At 35.1% G+C, this 17,823-nt stretch overlaps 1 protein-coding gene across 1 annotated transcript; it reads left to right on the top strand.

Moving 5' to 3' along the window:
* Positions 1-1,231: 1,231 nt before the first annotated feature.
* LOC134270454 (trichohyalin-like) lies at positions 1,232-14,452 on the top strand. The gene is made up of 4 exons (XM_062752669.1): positions 1,232-1,466; positions 1,972-2,633; positions 2,958-3,145; positions 14,204-14,452. Coding segments are annotated over exons 1-4 (1,086 nt in total). The 3' UTR covers positions 14,205-14,452.
* The last annotated feature ends 3,371 nt before the right edge of the window (positions 14,453-17,823 follow it).

The following is a 17,823-nucleotide window of genomic DNA, read 5'->3' as shown; positions in this document are numbered from 1 at the left end:
ATCATGTCATTTCAATGAAGACAAGGGTATGATGTTTTCTATTTAGTTGTTTTAAAACATCTTGAATGGCTGTCATGAACAAGGGACTGACTCTGTGTTTTTTTTGAAATCGGAATTTAAATCTGAAACACTGTTGATGTTGGTAATGAGCTTTTATGGAATTTAATTAAAGTCCTAATTAATTAAACTCTTGGATTTAGTTACATGTATGATGACCTGGTGACCAGTTTACTTAATTCCAGTCAGTGCACCAGCCTTCAAATTCAAGTTACTTTTTAGCAGAGTTCAACTAATTAAGTGAAAAAAAAAATTGTGTGACATGTAAAATTTTGGATTCTGTATGTAATATGAACATGATGAAGAACCATGAGATTTTTCACAAAACCATCCTTTCTCCATAGTAGTTCCTTTATTTCCTAACTAACAAGTGAAACTAAACTACCTTGAGTTTATGTCAGTTACCCTGTGTATAAAATTAGGACGCCTCTATGTACATGTATAGTACTATAAACTGGAGAGTGTTTTCTTTATTTTCTCCTTAATGTTCCCTTTAACTGATGGTTCTTTGTGATTTGGTGTGAAATCAAACAACATTTCTATGTTAATGTGTTGACACTGACTTCACCACTAAACCCAGTGGTCCAACAGGGGGCATATTGTACACACTGATTAACTCTATGCAATCCTCCTTATTTATTGACTTTCAGATCACTTTTTAACAAATTTATTTCGTGCTCAGTATCATGGATCAGAGGGAAATTATATTTCTTTAGGGTAAATTCTATTTTTCTAATGAGGTAAATGAATTGTAATTTGTTTTTTGAGCTGAAATCATTTTTATTTTCTGTGTATTTTGCAAAATGTTGGTAGGAATTACTCCAGTATTTGTCTTCTCATTATGAAGTTTTGTAATGACATTTTTCAAAACTGTTGCATTGTGAAGATAGTACTGAAATGTTGTCTCTACGAAATCAATATAAATATGATTGATAATCTTTCTGCATGCTTTGCCGTAAAATTACAGTAAAATTTCTAAATACTAGGTACTTCAGAATATTACAACATGTTGCCCATTGGTCCTTTTATAGGAAAAACATGCTTAAAATGAAATGCCAAGAATGGACAATGTTGCTTTGTTACACCTGTTAAGTTTACAATATATTTAAAAGTTTTTGGGAATGAAAATCACTACTTTAAGTGTAAATTCATTATATGGGTGTTTTCTATAAGTATGGTTCACTATTATTTTCCAGATGTCCAGGAGACTTTGGAGACCAAGCGTGAGGAGATTGCGGCGCTCCGTCCTTGTATGTTAGAGGAATACGAACAACTTCTCAAGGTCCGAGCAGAAGTCATGGCAACCCAGACACAGGAAGTGGAGAAACTCCAGAGAGAGATGGAACAACTCCACCAGAGTTACGCAGAGCAGATCAAAGTGTTCCAAACTAAAGTGGAGGAACAGTCAGGTAATGAATAGGTCAACTCCACCAGAGTTATAAATAGAACAGCACCACCAGAGTTATAAATAGATCAACTCCACTAGAGTTACGCGGAGCAGATCAAAGTGTTTCAAACTAAAGTGGAGGAACAGTCAGGTAATAAATAGGTCAACTCCACCAGAGTTATAAATAGAACAACTCCACTAGAGTTATAAATAGATCAACTCCACCAGAGGTATAAATAGATCAACTCTACCAGACTTATAAATACATCAACTCCACCAGAGTTATAAGTAGGTCAACTCCACCAGAGTTATAAATAGAACAACTCCACCAGAGCTATAAAAAGAACTCCACTAGAGTTATAAATAGAACAACTACACCAGAGTTATAAATAGATCAAATTCACCAGGATTGTGCAGTGCAGATCAGATAGCATCAGATACTGGATCTGATCTATATTTTCCAGATGAGTGACCAGGATAATGTTTTTTAAGCTTTTTAAACTTTGATAACATGTTTTATTTTACAGAAGAGGCCATGCAGACCAGACTAAAGGAAGAGAATGAAAAAGAAATCCAGGATTTAAAAGATCATTATGAATCTCAAATAAAAGAACTACGCAGTCAGCTAGAAGCTACAACACAGGAAGTGACATCACTGAAACAGGAAGTGACATCACCAAGTGATGAACAGAATCAAAAAAGCAGTGAACAGAGTGAAACAAATAAAAGAAAAGCAACGACAAACACTGACAGCAGGATCCAGGAATTAGAAAAAATACTGGAGGAAAAATCAAATGAAATTGCTGAACTTCAGGAGAAACTAGAATTAGAGTCTCAATTAAATATAGAACTCAGGGAGAAAATGACCTTGACAGAGAGCAAGATCACAGAGATGGAGCAAATGATGCGTGAAAAACAGTGCCATATTGAAGAAATGAACAATAGATTAAAGGAAAAAGAGGCCATATTGAAGATTCTGGAGAGAGAGAAGGAAGAAGTGGAGGAGAATTGTAGGAGAGACCTCGCAGAGTGTGAAGGTTCAAGCGAGAGAACAACGGGCGAGATCAGTGATAAACTTCTGAAACCTCAACAAGAACTAGACGCATCACTGGAGCAGGAGAGAGTGTTAGAAGAGCAGTACGACGAGCTACAGCATCAGCATAGGGAGCAGATAGAGGCATTGAGACAGGTGAGAGAGAGTTAGAGAGAGAGTGTTAGAGGAGCAGTATGATGAACTTCAGTATCAGCATAGGAAGCAGATAGAGGCATTGGGACAGCTGAGAAAGAGTAAGAGAGAGAGCAAGTAGAGGCAATGAAAGAGATAAGAAAGAGAGAGAAATGGAGAGAGAAGAGGGGGAGAAAGGGGTGAGAGAGAAGGCATTGAAATAGGAGAGAGAAAGAACGGGGGGGGAGAAGGCAGATTGAGGGCATTGAAATTGGAATTAAGGTATCTATTTAGTATTACTATACAAATAAAAGAAACAAATGTGAAAAATGAGGAAATGCTTTTCAGGACTTGGAGCATGAACACCGAGCTGAGATCATGGACGTGCAGTCAAAGTTCAAAGTTCAATATGAGATCAAGCTGAAGATACAAGCGGCAGACATGACGTACGATTTCGGAGAAAAAATTAAAAAGATGGACGAAGACCAGAGGAAAGAACTTGAAGAGTTAGAGAGGAAGAGGAACTGGAAGAAATGGTAAGTCAGGAAAAGTCATGGCTATGTCAAGGTGTCAGGGAAAAGTGATAGAAGTGAAATATAGAGGAGTCATAGTGTGGCTAAGTCAAGGTGTCAGGAAAAGTCATAGAAATGAAATATAAGAGAATTCATAGTGTGGTTAAATCAAGGTGTCAGGAAATGTCAAAAAAATGAAATATAAGAGGAGTCATAGTATGGCTAAATCAATATGTCAAGGAGCTACTGTTGGGAGTTTCATAAGGGGATGGAAATGTGGGTTGCAGGGAGGGTTTGGTTGGGGATGGGGGATAGTAATAAAAAAAATTTGAGGAATCATAGAGAGTGGTTAAATAGAAAGAGTTAGAGAAGAAATGGAATGCAAATATGAAATGGGTATAAGGAATGGTAAACTATCAAAGAAAGATGAGTGTGAAAATTAAAGGAGTTAAACAGCAAGAGTTGGGGGGGGGGGGGGGTGTAACCTAACTGTGTGGGTAGGGGAACACTTTGCTTAACAGTTTATTTAATTGACTGTAAGAATTTGAGTTCTGCTTACAGAAAACTAAATATTGAAGACTTTTGTAAGATGTTTGTCTCAGATTTAACTGTTGATCTATGTGCTTTAATTGTATATTTATTATTACATCATAGTTAATGGAATCGGAGAGACTTGGGGCTCTGAAGTAGAGTTGATCTAAGATTATATACTGGTTGGAGTGTTTGATTTCTCTACATAACACACACTGATGTTTACAGTGCTAGACTGCTGGGTGTTTTAAGGACTTTCTGTAGTTAGTTTTGTAAGAACTTTGAATACGTAAGACTGAAGATTTCTTTTGGAAAGTTTCTGGTTCTTGAGAAATATTTAAGAATGGTTGACGTTGATTGAAAAGAGTGCTTTGAATGGAGTCTGTTCCTCTATCATTCCCCTGTAAAACCATTATCTGAAAATAGACTTGAATAAATAGTTGGATTCTGAATTAACATACTGTAAACCAACTTTAATTCGCAACGACTTTATTTCCCCATATACCAAGGGTAAACTATTTGGTGACGATTAATTTTCGCGATCAGGCCTCTTTCAATCTTTTGTAAATAGACAGAGAGGTGTAAAGTACCGGTTCGTGGCGAGAAATATTCGCGATTGTGAGACTGTCGCGAACTTTGCCAACATTTCTCGCACTCGCGGGTATGTTAAGGCAGCAGATGGATCAGAATTCGGCGAATTAACACTTTTTTATAATTATGTAACACTAATAAATCAGATGAGTCAAGGATAAAACTTGTACTATAATTATGCATTCTATAGACTTCAATGGGACTTATACTACAGGAGGCACTTCACCAAAACGTCACCACGTGACGTCTATAATTAGAAAATATGCCTTAATGAAAAAGTGAAAAGTTTAACACTACCCCGGGGATAATTAGTTTCAATTTGTAATAATAGTTATGTAAAAACATCTCTGTACCATGAAAAGTGCTGCTAGAATCGTACTGTCCTATTGTAGAAATAATTATTCAACAATTTCGGACGAAACCTTCCCAAAATATTTACATTTTGTTCATAACATTGAAAAAAAGCATCAATTCCCGTAAACCATACGATTCTAGCAGCCCTTTCCAAAACCAATAGAATAACAACTTTAGATAGAAACAAAAATTAAGTTTCAAGGTATGCGGCGTAGTGTTGAACTTTTGCATCTTTTTGTTACGAACGACAGAGGAAAGACTGATCGGCAAGTAAACACCCTCCCTGCTATACTTTTACGAAGAAATTGCTAAATTATATTACCATACCTTATTCATACGCTTAATTCCCACAAGAATCACACATGATATTCATTCTAAATGCTTTTAAAATCCGATTTCTTGTGTTTGTTTACATCAATTCTCGTTACATTTTACTTTCACTCTGCTACTGCATGATCAACAGTTATGACGTCACGGGTTTGGTATGTAACCCCTGTGATAACTACAGAGGCCCAGGAACGACAAAATTTCGTTTATATTATGCCTCTGCATATTTTGATTCATTTTTACGACCTCAAATCAATCTTAGATATCGATTTTAAGAAATTATTATCTCACGTCATATAGCTTACTATGACGTCATGACATATAGGCAAGTAGAAAGTGTGGTTGAGACCTTAACCTACCTGCGGTAGAATAAAAGTTGGTTTACAGTCTTCTTGAAACTTTATAATTTTCTTTTGAAAAAAAAAAATGTATAAACTCAATCAGTTGCTCAAGTCAGAATATGACTTTGTATCTCACCCCTACCCTCTTTTCCAAATTTTCTGATTCCTTTTGCAATTAGGTTACTTATCAGAAAACAAGGCACAGAACAAGATCAGATTTATCTCTGAGAGATTTAACACAGTATATTTCTACTTTTTTTCTCTAGAAACTCAATCAATTCTTCACAGAATACTGTAAATCTGGAAATTTTTGCTGTAGATAATTTTTTTAGCAAATTTGCTAGTGGCATGGCATTCTCAAAAATATAAACTTCTTAAAAATAAAATGTTGACGAGAGATATCCTGAGAGGTTACAGAATGGTGTTAAGCTTATTTTGTTCCCTAAACCGAAAACTAATTTCCAGAAATGTCTTCGGTGGATCAAAGCTTGCGGACGTCCACACGAACAGTTGAACATTCAGAGAATAAACAAACACAAAGCTGTTTGTTCAAAGGTACAGCTGGTTATAATTTAATGTTTATGACTGTTGTGCACACTGAGTCTTATAATATGAGCTGTATACACGACAATTTTAGTCCGAGAACTTCAGGAATATACCATACCTGCATACCGTACAAATTCGGAATGCATTGATTTTACACATCTTTGTAAAGTTTGGCTACGTTATTCATAATGCAAGAGATGGTAATTAATATGTATGTGTGTTTCGGTGTTGCTATTATTTATGTAATAAAACTTTAAAACATCATATAGTTTGTCATTGAGGTCAATGTTACTGAATTATTTACAGCATTTTGTGGGAGGTAATGGACCAACCGTTGAATTTCCTGACCCATTACAAGCTGATGGATCAGCTGTTAGACGGACAAGGCCACTTTCCAAACGAACTAGCTCATTCACCGAGAGTAACCCAGTGTCAAAGAAAAAAAGGATTCGAAGGTAACTGAAATTATAAGTTAAAAACGCACAAATTGACAATTTTTAGTTTTTCGATAATGACCAGCAATCAACTATAAGCCCCTTCACGGTAACTGCAGTAGTAAACTTTTGGGCAAAATTATAACGTTTGGTGAAGTTTTTGTTGACAGATAATTAAATGATGTATTTAAAACAATTACTTTTGTCATATTTCACCGAACTATATGTACGTATATCATTTTGCCCCGCAAAAGAGCAGTACTGCAGTTACTGACTGAAACAGCCTATTCCATTCATTACGTCAATCACAACATATCTATCAAAGAGTGAAATAGTCGCTGCAAAAACACCAGAGACCTTGAGGTCTCAGGTGATCACATGTAGTGTGAATTTGAAGTACCATAATTTATTATTATTTGTTCTCTTATATATTAAATTTTCAATTTTGGTAACTTTATGCACACTTTATTTTCCATTATAACCAGCTAGTTAATTGTGGGCATTGCATGGCAGATGCAAAATCTTTTTCTTTCATACTAATTTTTTAAATTTTTTATAGTACAACAGATATAGAAGAACATGGAGAAGATTTGAACTCAACAACAGAAACTGAAACGTCAATCAACATCAACAGTAGTAACAACATATCTACACAAACAGAAGAACCTTGTAAGCATTCAAAAATTTCCTAGTTACCGAACTTAATTTTGGACAGTATGTTTAGCAAGAAATGGCTTTGCGTAGGTTTTGAAAAAAACACACAATTTTTCCAGCATATTGGTCATAAACGGAAGGTCGGGCTGTATTCTCTCCACAAAGATATCTTTCTGTGTGAAAACAACAAAATCACAAATGCACAACCTGTGATCATGAGTTGGCCCTGAATTTGAGCATAATGTGCATGATTCTTTTTTTTCAATGTGATTTCATTGTTTTTACACAAAAAGAAATCTCGCACATTCTCACATGCTTCCGCAATTGTCATATTCCTAGCAGAATATGGACATTTTATTTCAATAAGTCCGCAGTGACCATTGTCGCACACCTTACCATCAGGAGTTGCCCCTAAAAAGGCAAATTCCTTGTTAATAACTTGCCCACAGGTGTGGATATGCCTAGCTGGAAAGTACCATTGTGCTGAATCACTTTGTTCTCATGTATACAATTCATTTTTAATGGGATCACACTCTTTGTATTTCAAATTCAAATACATATACTATTGTGGCAATGGTACAGGGGCTGGGTGGAATACATCAGTATTGCCACAACCATCTGATATGGGTAGCTCAACCTCCTTAATGTTATTTGTCTGAAAAAAAACTCCACTTGTATAAAACTGAAGTAAGTGTAAGTAAGTATTAGATTGAAATTAATCTTTTTCATTTTTTTTAGGGATTTCTCCAATTGAGATGTTTGCAATGGCCACAGAGCTACAAATGTTAGGAGAAAAAGAGAAGAAGCACTAAGCTACAATCTACACCCTGAAATAGGAAATAAAGGAACTTAAAGACAAACTATCATCAAAGGATCAGAAGCTATCATTTAGAGTCGACAAAATGATAAGAAGAGAGGGAAAATTCAAAAAATTGCTCAAATATTACACTGGCATTGTATACATAAGATTTGCTGGTCTCTTGGCATTTTTAGTCTCAGATGGATCTTCAGTAAATTATGAAAAAGGTCGAAAAGATATTAAAAAGTTGTCACTGCAAGATGGACTCTTTTTAACTTTATGTAGACTGAGGCATAACTTTGGTTTGAAAGATTTGTCAGTTAGGTTCAAACTATCACTGCAGTCATCTGGAATTGTTTTTAATACTTGGATTCCATTGATGTATTTTAAGTTGGGTCAACTTTATATTTGGCCTCATCGTGATGCAATCATTAATAACATGCCTTAAGATTTTAAAAATGATTACCCTACTACTTTGATAATTATTGATGGTACTGAATTTAGAACACAAGCACCTTGTGCACTTGGTTTGCAAAGTCAGCTTTACAGTGATTATAAGTCTAGTACTACTTTGAAAGCTTTAATTGGTTGTGACCCAAGTGGTTCAGTGATTTTTGCATCAGAATTTTTTACAGGATGTATATCAGATAAACAAATTTGTGAACAGTCGGGATTTTACAATGTTCTTGAATCACTAAAATTTAAAGGTTATGTAAAAGATTGGGATGCTATTATGGCTGATAAAGGGTTTACTATAAGAGAGGAATTAAGTAATTTAAATTTGTTATTGAATATTCCACCAATGGCTTCTTCAACGTGCCAGATGTCAGTCTCAGACACTGTGCTTACTGAGAAGATTGCAAAGCATCGTGTGCACAATGAAAGACTTATCGCAAAGGTTAAAACTTACAAAATGCTTTCTGTTCGCATTCCTACATCATTATTTAAAAACATTAACAAAATTTGGTCTGTATGTTGTCACTTGACTTTATTCCATGATGTGTTTGTCACAGACAGTAAAAATTGATGTAACTAAATAACATTATTTAATTAAATTGTTACAGGAAAAATAAATAAATTATGAACATCTTTCTGTAGAAATGTTGGAGAATCTGAATGCTTCATATGTATAAAAAGCAGTTTTTAGTCAATAATAGAATTATGTTTATGTTATTAAGATGATATTGATAGCCTTGTACATGTACATGTGATGCCCCAATTCTATAATCTGTGTAATCTTTCAATACATATGTTTATGCAATAATTTTTGTACCTGATATGACAATATTGAGCCTATCTGCACATCACCAAGGGGGGTGTTTACAAGTGGATAATCTGCTGATATTGTATATTCTAGAGGGGTTCCCTTTAACAAACTCAGCTGCATTATGTCACTTGCAGACACTTTGGGAAGTCTATTATTAAAATATAATAAATGAATCAAGATTTGTTTTTATTTATCTTATAATGAAAACTTATCATTCAACTTTTATATGTATATATATATATACTGTTTTAAAATATCTTGAATTGCATCTACATGTAAACATGTGTAAAATGCAATGGCCAAGAAAAGAGGAAAAAATTATCTAGGATTTCACATAATCTTGATCTAAGTCAATGTGACATGTGACAGGTTTTCGTTTTCGGGATTCTGTGGGCCTTGCCACCACTAAATGGTTGAATGGCACGGGCTTAATCTTAGAACCCCCTGACACATGCCACTGCTGTGGTATACTTGTACAGCTTTGCTGTTCGGGTACATTGGAAAAGTTATAAAGTTTGAATCCCTGCAAACTTTTTATAAGGCCAACTATGTGAGAGCAGTGACCATTTAAGCTGTAAGAAAATATATCAGAAATGCATGAATAACTGTCAATGTCTATATGCATGATTTGTCTAGAAAAAAAATGCTACAATAGACTGTTTCTGTTTAAAAGCATGGCCTTATCACAACAAATTCGGTAATATATATGCTATAAATTGCACACTCGAATTCAGGAAATAAATTAAGGAATGAGACAATAAATTGAGTAATTATGTGGTTTTACATTTAATGATTTTTTTTTCAATCATAACGCATACACATGCCGCACAAGATTACGTCACTACAGTAATGTTTACATTTTGTTTCAATACACAACAGCCGTTTCATTTGCATCTTTGTCTTGTGAAATGCGTATAGAAAGTGAGTGTTACTAGTAATTTTATTAAACGCATACCCAACTTTACAGGAACAATGTGACTCATTTATGGAATCATTTTTAATTTCCAAATTAAGTCGATGTGGGGGTTGATTTTTCCGCATCGATCTCCAGCATCGTGCTGTAGCTTGCACGGACTCATCCGAGTTAAAAATCTTAATATCGTGAATGTACCCTTGCGTAAAGTAATTTAAACCCTTTTGCAAGACTTTGCCCGACAATTTTGAGCTATTTGGCAAATATTTTACGCAATAATCGTCTGGAATAGACTTAAGACTGTCAGTCGCGACAGCAGATGATGTACTCAGCATCGCCATAATGTGGGACTTAGTAACCGTAACTACGGTGGGCGGGGCATCGAGAGACTAGTCGGAACTATGAATTCCTCAGTCAGCTGACTCAGCATAAACAAGGCACAGAACAAAATCAGATTTATCTGTGAGAGATTAAACACAGGAGCAGAATTACCTTTAATATTAACCTGTATTATTGATATATAGGTATAGAAATCGACAGGTAACCATACCTGTGTGGAGGTAAGCTGTTTACCTGTATTACCGCTAACAATACTTCTAACAGTATATAGCACCGGGTATCAGGACCATTTAAAAAGTTATTTAATGATTTAATAACACTGCAATAGGCAATGCCCTTTAAATGAAGGTTTGGTTCTGTGGAATTCTGCAAGAATCGCCGACCAGTGATTGTAAACGGAATGAAAACAATGAATTCTGGGGGATTATTTCGGAGTGTATTGAAATAATTTAACATATTCATTGTGGTGCCTCTCAAACGTTGGTATATATGTGTGTGTGTCTTAGAATCTGCTGATATAGTGTTAATGAAGTGTATGAACAAATGCAATGGATATCTCTAAGTGAAATTGATTTTGAAAAGTGAAATTTCGACTTGTGCATATTTTGATAGGATTGTTTTTTCATGAAGAATTAAAAATTTAATATTTTTGAATTCTTCCGTTAAAGCTGTTTCTGTGGAGCAGATATTTGTTGGGAGATCCTTGAGACATTCTTTGTTATGATAATGTCCTCAAAGACACAATTCTGAAATTAAAGAAATTGCTTACAGGAGCTCATATATCATCATTCTAAAAACTGGAAAATCTCTGTTAAGTTCTTTTACTGCAATTGATGAAAAAAGAAATACTTGCTGCTGTTAATATAACTATAGTCATATGATTGTGTGATATGTAAGGATTAATTATTCGGTAAATTCTACATCCTGACATCAGACATAAAGAAGGTGTAAGTGTATATTAGATTTAAATGCCTGAATCAGTTAATTATTAATCAGTTAATGATTGTGTTAAAACGGGGAGCAGGTTCAGACTTGATGTGTATATGTGGGGTGGGGAGTATGGGTAAGTCTGTAAATCTTTATCACGATGAATCGTTAGGGATTTAAGGATTTTTTTATTAAGATTCATGGAAAGTGTTGAGGGGGAGGGATGGGGATTAAACTTGGCACTCAGGGCCATTGAGCAAGGAGAAATCTTTTTTTCATGCCAATTCTATTGTGACATTGGACCTTGTTTATACATTTTCATCCAAAGGGCAGATCTCTACGTCCCTCAGTGGGATTTGAACCCAGTCTACATTGGTACACCGGATAAAGTATCAAAATTTGGTTAAGCAACAGTCAAATCTTCAGTTTACATTGGGTCTAAATAATAAAATGGTTTGATATTTAGTTTGATATTTAGCATTAATTTACGGACAAATCCAAGTATATTCGTATTTCACACCTTTTTATGTACCAGAGGAAGTCAAGCAAAGTTATTTTCACATTTATTGATCGATTGATGTATTGATCAATTTAAACCATTTGAATATACATGTGTAGGTCTCCACTTGAAACTTAATGTCTCAAAAAACATTACAAATGGGCTTGCAGAAAACCAGAATGCTTTGTATAATAATGGAAATTAGATGTTCTCTGTTTAAATTCGAACATGCTAAATTGAATAAAAATCGTGAATTAAATAAATAAAAATCTGAATGATTTATTTAAAAGTGTTTTTGGAAATCAGCTCTGAAACAGATTTTATGAACAAATTTAGAAGTATGGCATTTCTTTAAAGTGATTGTCAAATTAAGTTGAACCTAGCATACATATTCATGCATTGCAAGATATTTGTCTGAAAGGTGGGATATGCCAAAAAAGGAAGAGGTTCAATAAATGAAAATTGGTTCTTCTGTTGTGATTGTTGAACATAAGTTAAGGTTTTCCTTTCACTTTTGCCGGCCTTTGTTGCTGTTTTGTGTATTGGCTTATAATGGTGGCATTTTAAATTTCATTTTAAAATTTCTAATATATTCCACGAGAAAGAGTGGTGTATGTTGTAACATGAAAATTACAAAGTCTGATAATAAAAATGAAAATGTACCATTTTTAAAAAAATGAAGTTCAAAATACTTTGAAATTTATCATTTTTGTTTTAAAAAGATGTTTTAAAAATTAGGAATTTAAATAATTGTTATTGAAAAATCAAAACAGTGAAGTAATGGAAATTGAAACCTGATCTCTATAAGTTTCATGAAAATGAATTTTATTTATCCTGAGCCCAAACTTACTTTGTAGCAATTAAAGTATAAAAATCCCTTGAATGGTGAATTTTTTTGGGGTGGATGGAGCAAGGTGTTGTTGTTCCTAAGAGCAAGTGTCATCTTATGCATAAAATGACCCTGTACTTATATCAATTAATTAACTATCACCCATATCAAAATAAAGTAAACACTTGGTGCTTTCAATTTTTTTAATAAAATTTCGTTTTGAGAATCCAGATATTGGAAAACAGGTTTGAGAAATTGCAATGTGATAAATACTGCATTTGTAACCTAAACTGATAGGTTTTGATTTTTCAGAAATTCTCAGGGCCAAATAAGGCCCAAAGCGGCTCTTGCTCTTTGCACTAGTATATGTGATTATGGCCATGCAGAGACAGGAAATAAAAGTAGCATGCAATGTTTATGTGTGTGTGATTTGTTTTTTTTTTGTTTTCCGTGTTTCAAATTATTATGACTGCTTTCTGAATATGTGAAAAAATAATTTTGTGAGTAATGAAAAGGAGATGGGGATGTATATGGTGGGGGCTAAAGGAAAAATAATTCTCAGTTCCTCGTAACAATCTTGACTACTGCAGATAACATCACCTCTGTGATGGTTTAGGAAACCTATCCGTCCAGCTGTTGACAAGCCGCTCATTCAATATTTCACCTCATTAACATTAGATAATTGATACATGGGCATTTAAATCTGTGATTAGAATTTTTCTTTAAAGTTAGGGCTCACCGTCTCCCTGTTCATGAATTTAAAATTTTGCGGTATCACTTAGAAGTTTAAAAAAAACAAATTAGAATTCAAAGAGTAACCTATCAAATGAAAATTAACACAATACTAGAATACCTTCCAGGCCAAAAAAAATATAAGAAATAGCACTAAAATTTTCTTGACAAATATAAACTTAAGGAACAATAATCATTTTACTTAGCAAGAGTTATCTCTCCTAGCAGTGGGCTAGTGAACCTTAATCATTCTACAAGACTGTCACTGCAGCACCAGTATTCCTAACATTATCAGTAAACATGGCAACTCAGCTGATTGAATTTCACAAAATATTGACTTTTAAGAAGTTAATAGGTAAACACAAGTTAATCAACTGATCGCATTCCAAGCTGTAGATAATTCTTCTGAGTGTAGATAGTTCTATTGAGTGAAGATAATTCTATTGAGTGTAGATAATTCTATTGAGTGTAGATAATTCTTTTGAGTGTTTCTGATACAGTATATGAACTACTGCTTTGTAATAAGAATAGCTTGTAAATAGAACTAGATAACAGTGTTGTTTACCATAGAATTTTAAAATACCTGTACTCCAAAATCTAAGAAATACTTCCCCAACACTTTGATTTATTGTGGGTCACAGTACAGTAGAATGGGCCGTAAATCTTTAGATACATGGAGGTGTAATTGTTTGTCTTGGGATGAAATACTGTAATAATGATCACAGTTTTGTGATGATGAAGATAAAAAGATGAATCTAGAAATTTCTCACAAAGGGTGGGACACTTGTCTTGATTGATTATTTCAAAAAATGTTTTGGTATGATAGTAGACAAGAAGGAATCTGGGGATGTGAAAGGGGTTGGGAAGGAGATATAAAATATTTGATTAAATATCGTGTCTGTTTTTGTGAAAAGCAATTAGTCGAATTAAATTTTGATTAAAATGTAATGGCATAATATTAGTATTTATATAGGATAATATTTTTTATATTTTTTTCAGAAACAAAAGAGAAAATTACAAGAAGAATGCAATACATCTGTGAATCTCCCAGAATCCTCCTCTGAAAATTACCCAGAATCCTCAACTGTCACTGTCCTCCGCTTTGGATGATGATTCGCTGAGTAAGTCTACAGAGACGGCCAGTACGGTGATCGACGCCCAGAAGAATGTCAGGCCAGAAAAGAAGAGTTCCGAGGACTCGGACGACGAATTAGAAGAGATGCAATCAGAGGCGCATGAAGAAGACGGGAAACCCAGCACAATGGAGGCAGTGAGTTGTGATAACTAGGAGGATTTTTTTTACTTATGAAAAGGGGGGGGGTGACAGGAATGGCATGATAACAAAGGAATCACATATTAAAGAGAAGCCTTCCTTAAACTGGGGATTAATAGAGATTGAGGAAGTTTTTTTTAGCAGTAGATAGTGTTCTTGGAGTACTAGTAGTTGGTTTAAATTTGTATTTATTGCAACTCTCTTAGCCAACATAAGAAATCAAAAATGAAAGTTGTGTGCTGATCAGGTAAATAGGTGACTATAAACTCCATAAAGTTCCGTCTTTTTCTGAAATGGGTAAACATTTAATAAATTTTTAGGTTTCGAGACAAGACAAAAGACAAGAGGTAAGAAGAGAGAAGATTTCGGCCTGCGAGAGTAGCTCACCAGAAACCAGTGAGTCTCAGTCAGCGGTCGCCGTAAGTCAACTCATGGCTAGCATCAATCTCGCCAAGCAAGGGCCATTCATGAAACTCAAACAGGAGTACGAGACCAAAATCACCAAACTCACCGACGAAATCGAACAGGCAATGATTTTAAACAACGAACGCGAGAAATGCATCGATGATATAATGGACAATTATCCCATGACCGACAATTTTTTCTTTGATCTTCACAAGGGTGTATTTCTCATATCAACAAAAGTGTTGTGATATATTAAATATCACATATGTGATATAAAGCTAGTGATATCCAACCGTTATACCCTAGATGTAGGAGGAGCTATGCAAATGAGACAAAAATTCGTTTCTAGATTTTAATGAACTAACAGAAACAAAAAAAAAAAACACACATTACAGATAGTTAACACAGTTTAAATCAAAATGCACAAATCATTACAAAAAAAAAGACACTGACACGGTCTGGCGGAGCAATTCTCGAAGCGGATAGCTTCATCTCCCATAGGAATTCGCACATTCAATGGTAGTTTCCTTCCGGGCATCCTATCATTTCATGAACACCTTGCTCTCATGTACAACAGAATATCGGAACAGATTTGATATAAAGTCCTCGATCGGGGGTAGAGAAATCCGTTTGCGCCCCTGGCTTCAATTACAGTGTACAAAACATGATATAGTGTTCGAAAGTTCTTGGTATATAAAAGTGAGTATTTCGGGAATTATTTTAAACTCACCAAGTTGTTGTTTCGCTGAGATTTCCAGTCGTTGAACACTTGAACCATGTTGACTGCCCATGAACTGATGAAGTGTTACGGCGTGTGGTTTTACTTTCTTGATTTTTTAAGGGCACTTATTTCACTGGCCGACACATGTTTTCCGAATCTGTATAGCTAGTATTTTCAGTCCATTCCGTAAAATTTTCCCGTTTCAATTCCGGAAATGATCCCAAACACCAACACTGTAAATTCATAAAAGTCCTGACCACATGGGCCATTTTTAAATCCGATCGCCTGAGTTCATACAATCTGAACTGCTTTACTCGATTGAAAATTATCCTCGTCGTAGGCTTGCTGCAAAAACGGCGATTCTTTACGCTATAGACCCCTTCTACTACTTTCTCCAAATCCATAGAATACAAATGAATTGATTATCTCAAGAAAATGATCACGTGGTACAATACTAAGAAAATTTACCAAATTTGTAAATCCGTTACTTGGATACCAAAAACCCTTCGCGTTAAGACTATCACGTGGTTCTGATTCAGAGTCTTTATTAGTTGATGCAAAGAAAATACCTAATATGGGAAGAGGTCAAATGAAGGGTCATGGGATAAATCAGTTACATGATTGACAGCTCGATGATGCATACAAAATATCGTTTCGTTATTGCAAACTCGGAGGCTAACGCCTCCTCGCGTGCAATAACTCAACGATATTTTGTATGCATCATCTCGTGTCATCATGTAACTATTACATATGAGGCTAAAAATGATGAAATGAGAAGGCATTTTGAGATGAGAATTACAGAACTCGAGGAATCTGATGTAGATATCGAAGAGATTAAAGAGAAAATGAAAGTAGAGTTTGTGAAAAATTGCGAGGGGGAGTTAGCACGAGTTAAGCTCGAGGCGATGGAGAGTAAATATTTAACAGCAAAGAAATGGAGACTCTGCAGAGTCAGATAGAGAACGGAAAGCACAAGAATTTTGCGACTGAGTACGAGATACAGGGATATCAGGATAACATTCACGAACTTGAGACCGAGCTAGAAAAATTAGTGAAGGAAAGTGAATCGAGCGACGAGAAATCGTCCAAACGTACAGTGGACGAATCTTATGTCATGGTGTTTGCCTCGAGTGAATTCGTTACGGATGGCGAAACAAAGGATTCTGGGAAGGGAACTATAAATTAGGGGGTGGATCAAACAGATTCTAGTGGAGGATTTCAAGTTACTGTAGTGAAGTTTGTGAAGAAACTAGTGAAATTGGAGGAGAGGATTTAAGAGATTCAGGAGGGTTAGTTGTAGATCAGTCGGTGAAGGATTGTGAAAGTGAAAGTGGGAAGGAGGATTTGACTCGGCGAGACTGCACTGCTGATTTAGACAACTTGATCCAGAACCGTAAAGGCTCCAAGCAGACCAGTCTAAAATCAGGTAAGGGCAGTCTTCATATAGTCTTATAGTTATTACAGTAACAACATATTCACATATGATAATGATGCTAATGATGTGTTCACATTGATTTTTTTTTACCATAAAGAATTCTTTAGAGCCCCTTAAGCTTGTGAAGGCAAAGATTGTATCTGCACCTGATCCCACCTTTGATTTTTTGGAGGTCCGTGTTTTTTCTCCTCCTATTTTGTATTGTATTATGGGCTTTTGATCTTGAACACTGTTTGTTATCAGCTACTCCATATTTTCATTCTGAAAGTGGATATAATAGATTCAGGGGAGTTAGTTGTAGATCATTCGGTGAAGGATTATGAAAGTGAAAGTGGGAAGGGGGGGGGGGGTTGACTCGGCGAGACTCCAGTGCTGATTAAGATAACTCGATCCAGAAAGTTAAGTTTCCGTTCATTTTCTTCGCAACCGTTCCACATACTGAATTGAAATTTGGTATACAGATATATCACATTGATATCTAGGTCAACTTTTGTTTTGGGCATGATTATGTTTGACAGAGTTATGCCCCATGGACTAAGAAAAATTACAATTATTTGCAGTTTCCGCTCATTTTCTTCGTAACCGTTGCACATACTAAATTGAAATTTGGTATACAAATATATCACTTTCAACTAGTTGCGTTAGGTATAATGTTTTTGACCCGTTCGTCAGAGTGTCAATCAGTCAGCCAGTCCGTCAGTCCTTTTTTTTGTCAGGGCAACTCCTCATAAACTGCTGCACAGAATTTCGTCAAACTTTGCAGGTATTGAGAACACAATGCGAAA

This window comes from Saccostrea cucullata, unplaced genomic scaffold (genome assembly GCF_032062105.1).
Source record: "Saccostrea cucullata isolate Sc308-1 unplaced genomic scaffold, CSIRO_AGI_Scuc_v1 ctg2852, whole genome shotgun sequence".
In the NCBI taxonomy this organism is placed as follows: Eukaryota; Metazoa; Mollusca; class Bivalvia; order Ostreida; family Ostreidae; genus Saccostrea; species Saccostrea cuccullata.
The sequence above is the reverse complement of the archived record's forward strand: the minus strand, read 5'-3'. Positions and strand labels throughout refer to the sequence as shown.

Excerpts from the sequence above, each read along its gene's own strand:
- LOC134270454 (XM_062752669.1), top strand. The coding sequence starts at position 1,232 with ATGGTTCACTATTATTTTCCAGATGTCCAGGAGACTTTGGAGACCAAG. Across the intron at positions 1,467-1,971 it reads TAAAGTGGAGGAACAGTCAG|AAGAGGCCATGCAGACCAGA; the intron begins GTAATGAATAGG and ends TTTATTTTACAG. Across the intron at positions 2,634-2,957 it reads AGATAGAGGCATTGAGACAG|GACTTGGAGCATGAACACCG; the intron begins GTGAGAGAGAGT and ends AATGCTTTTCAG.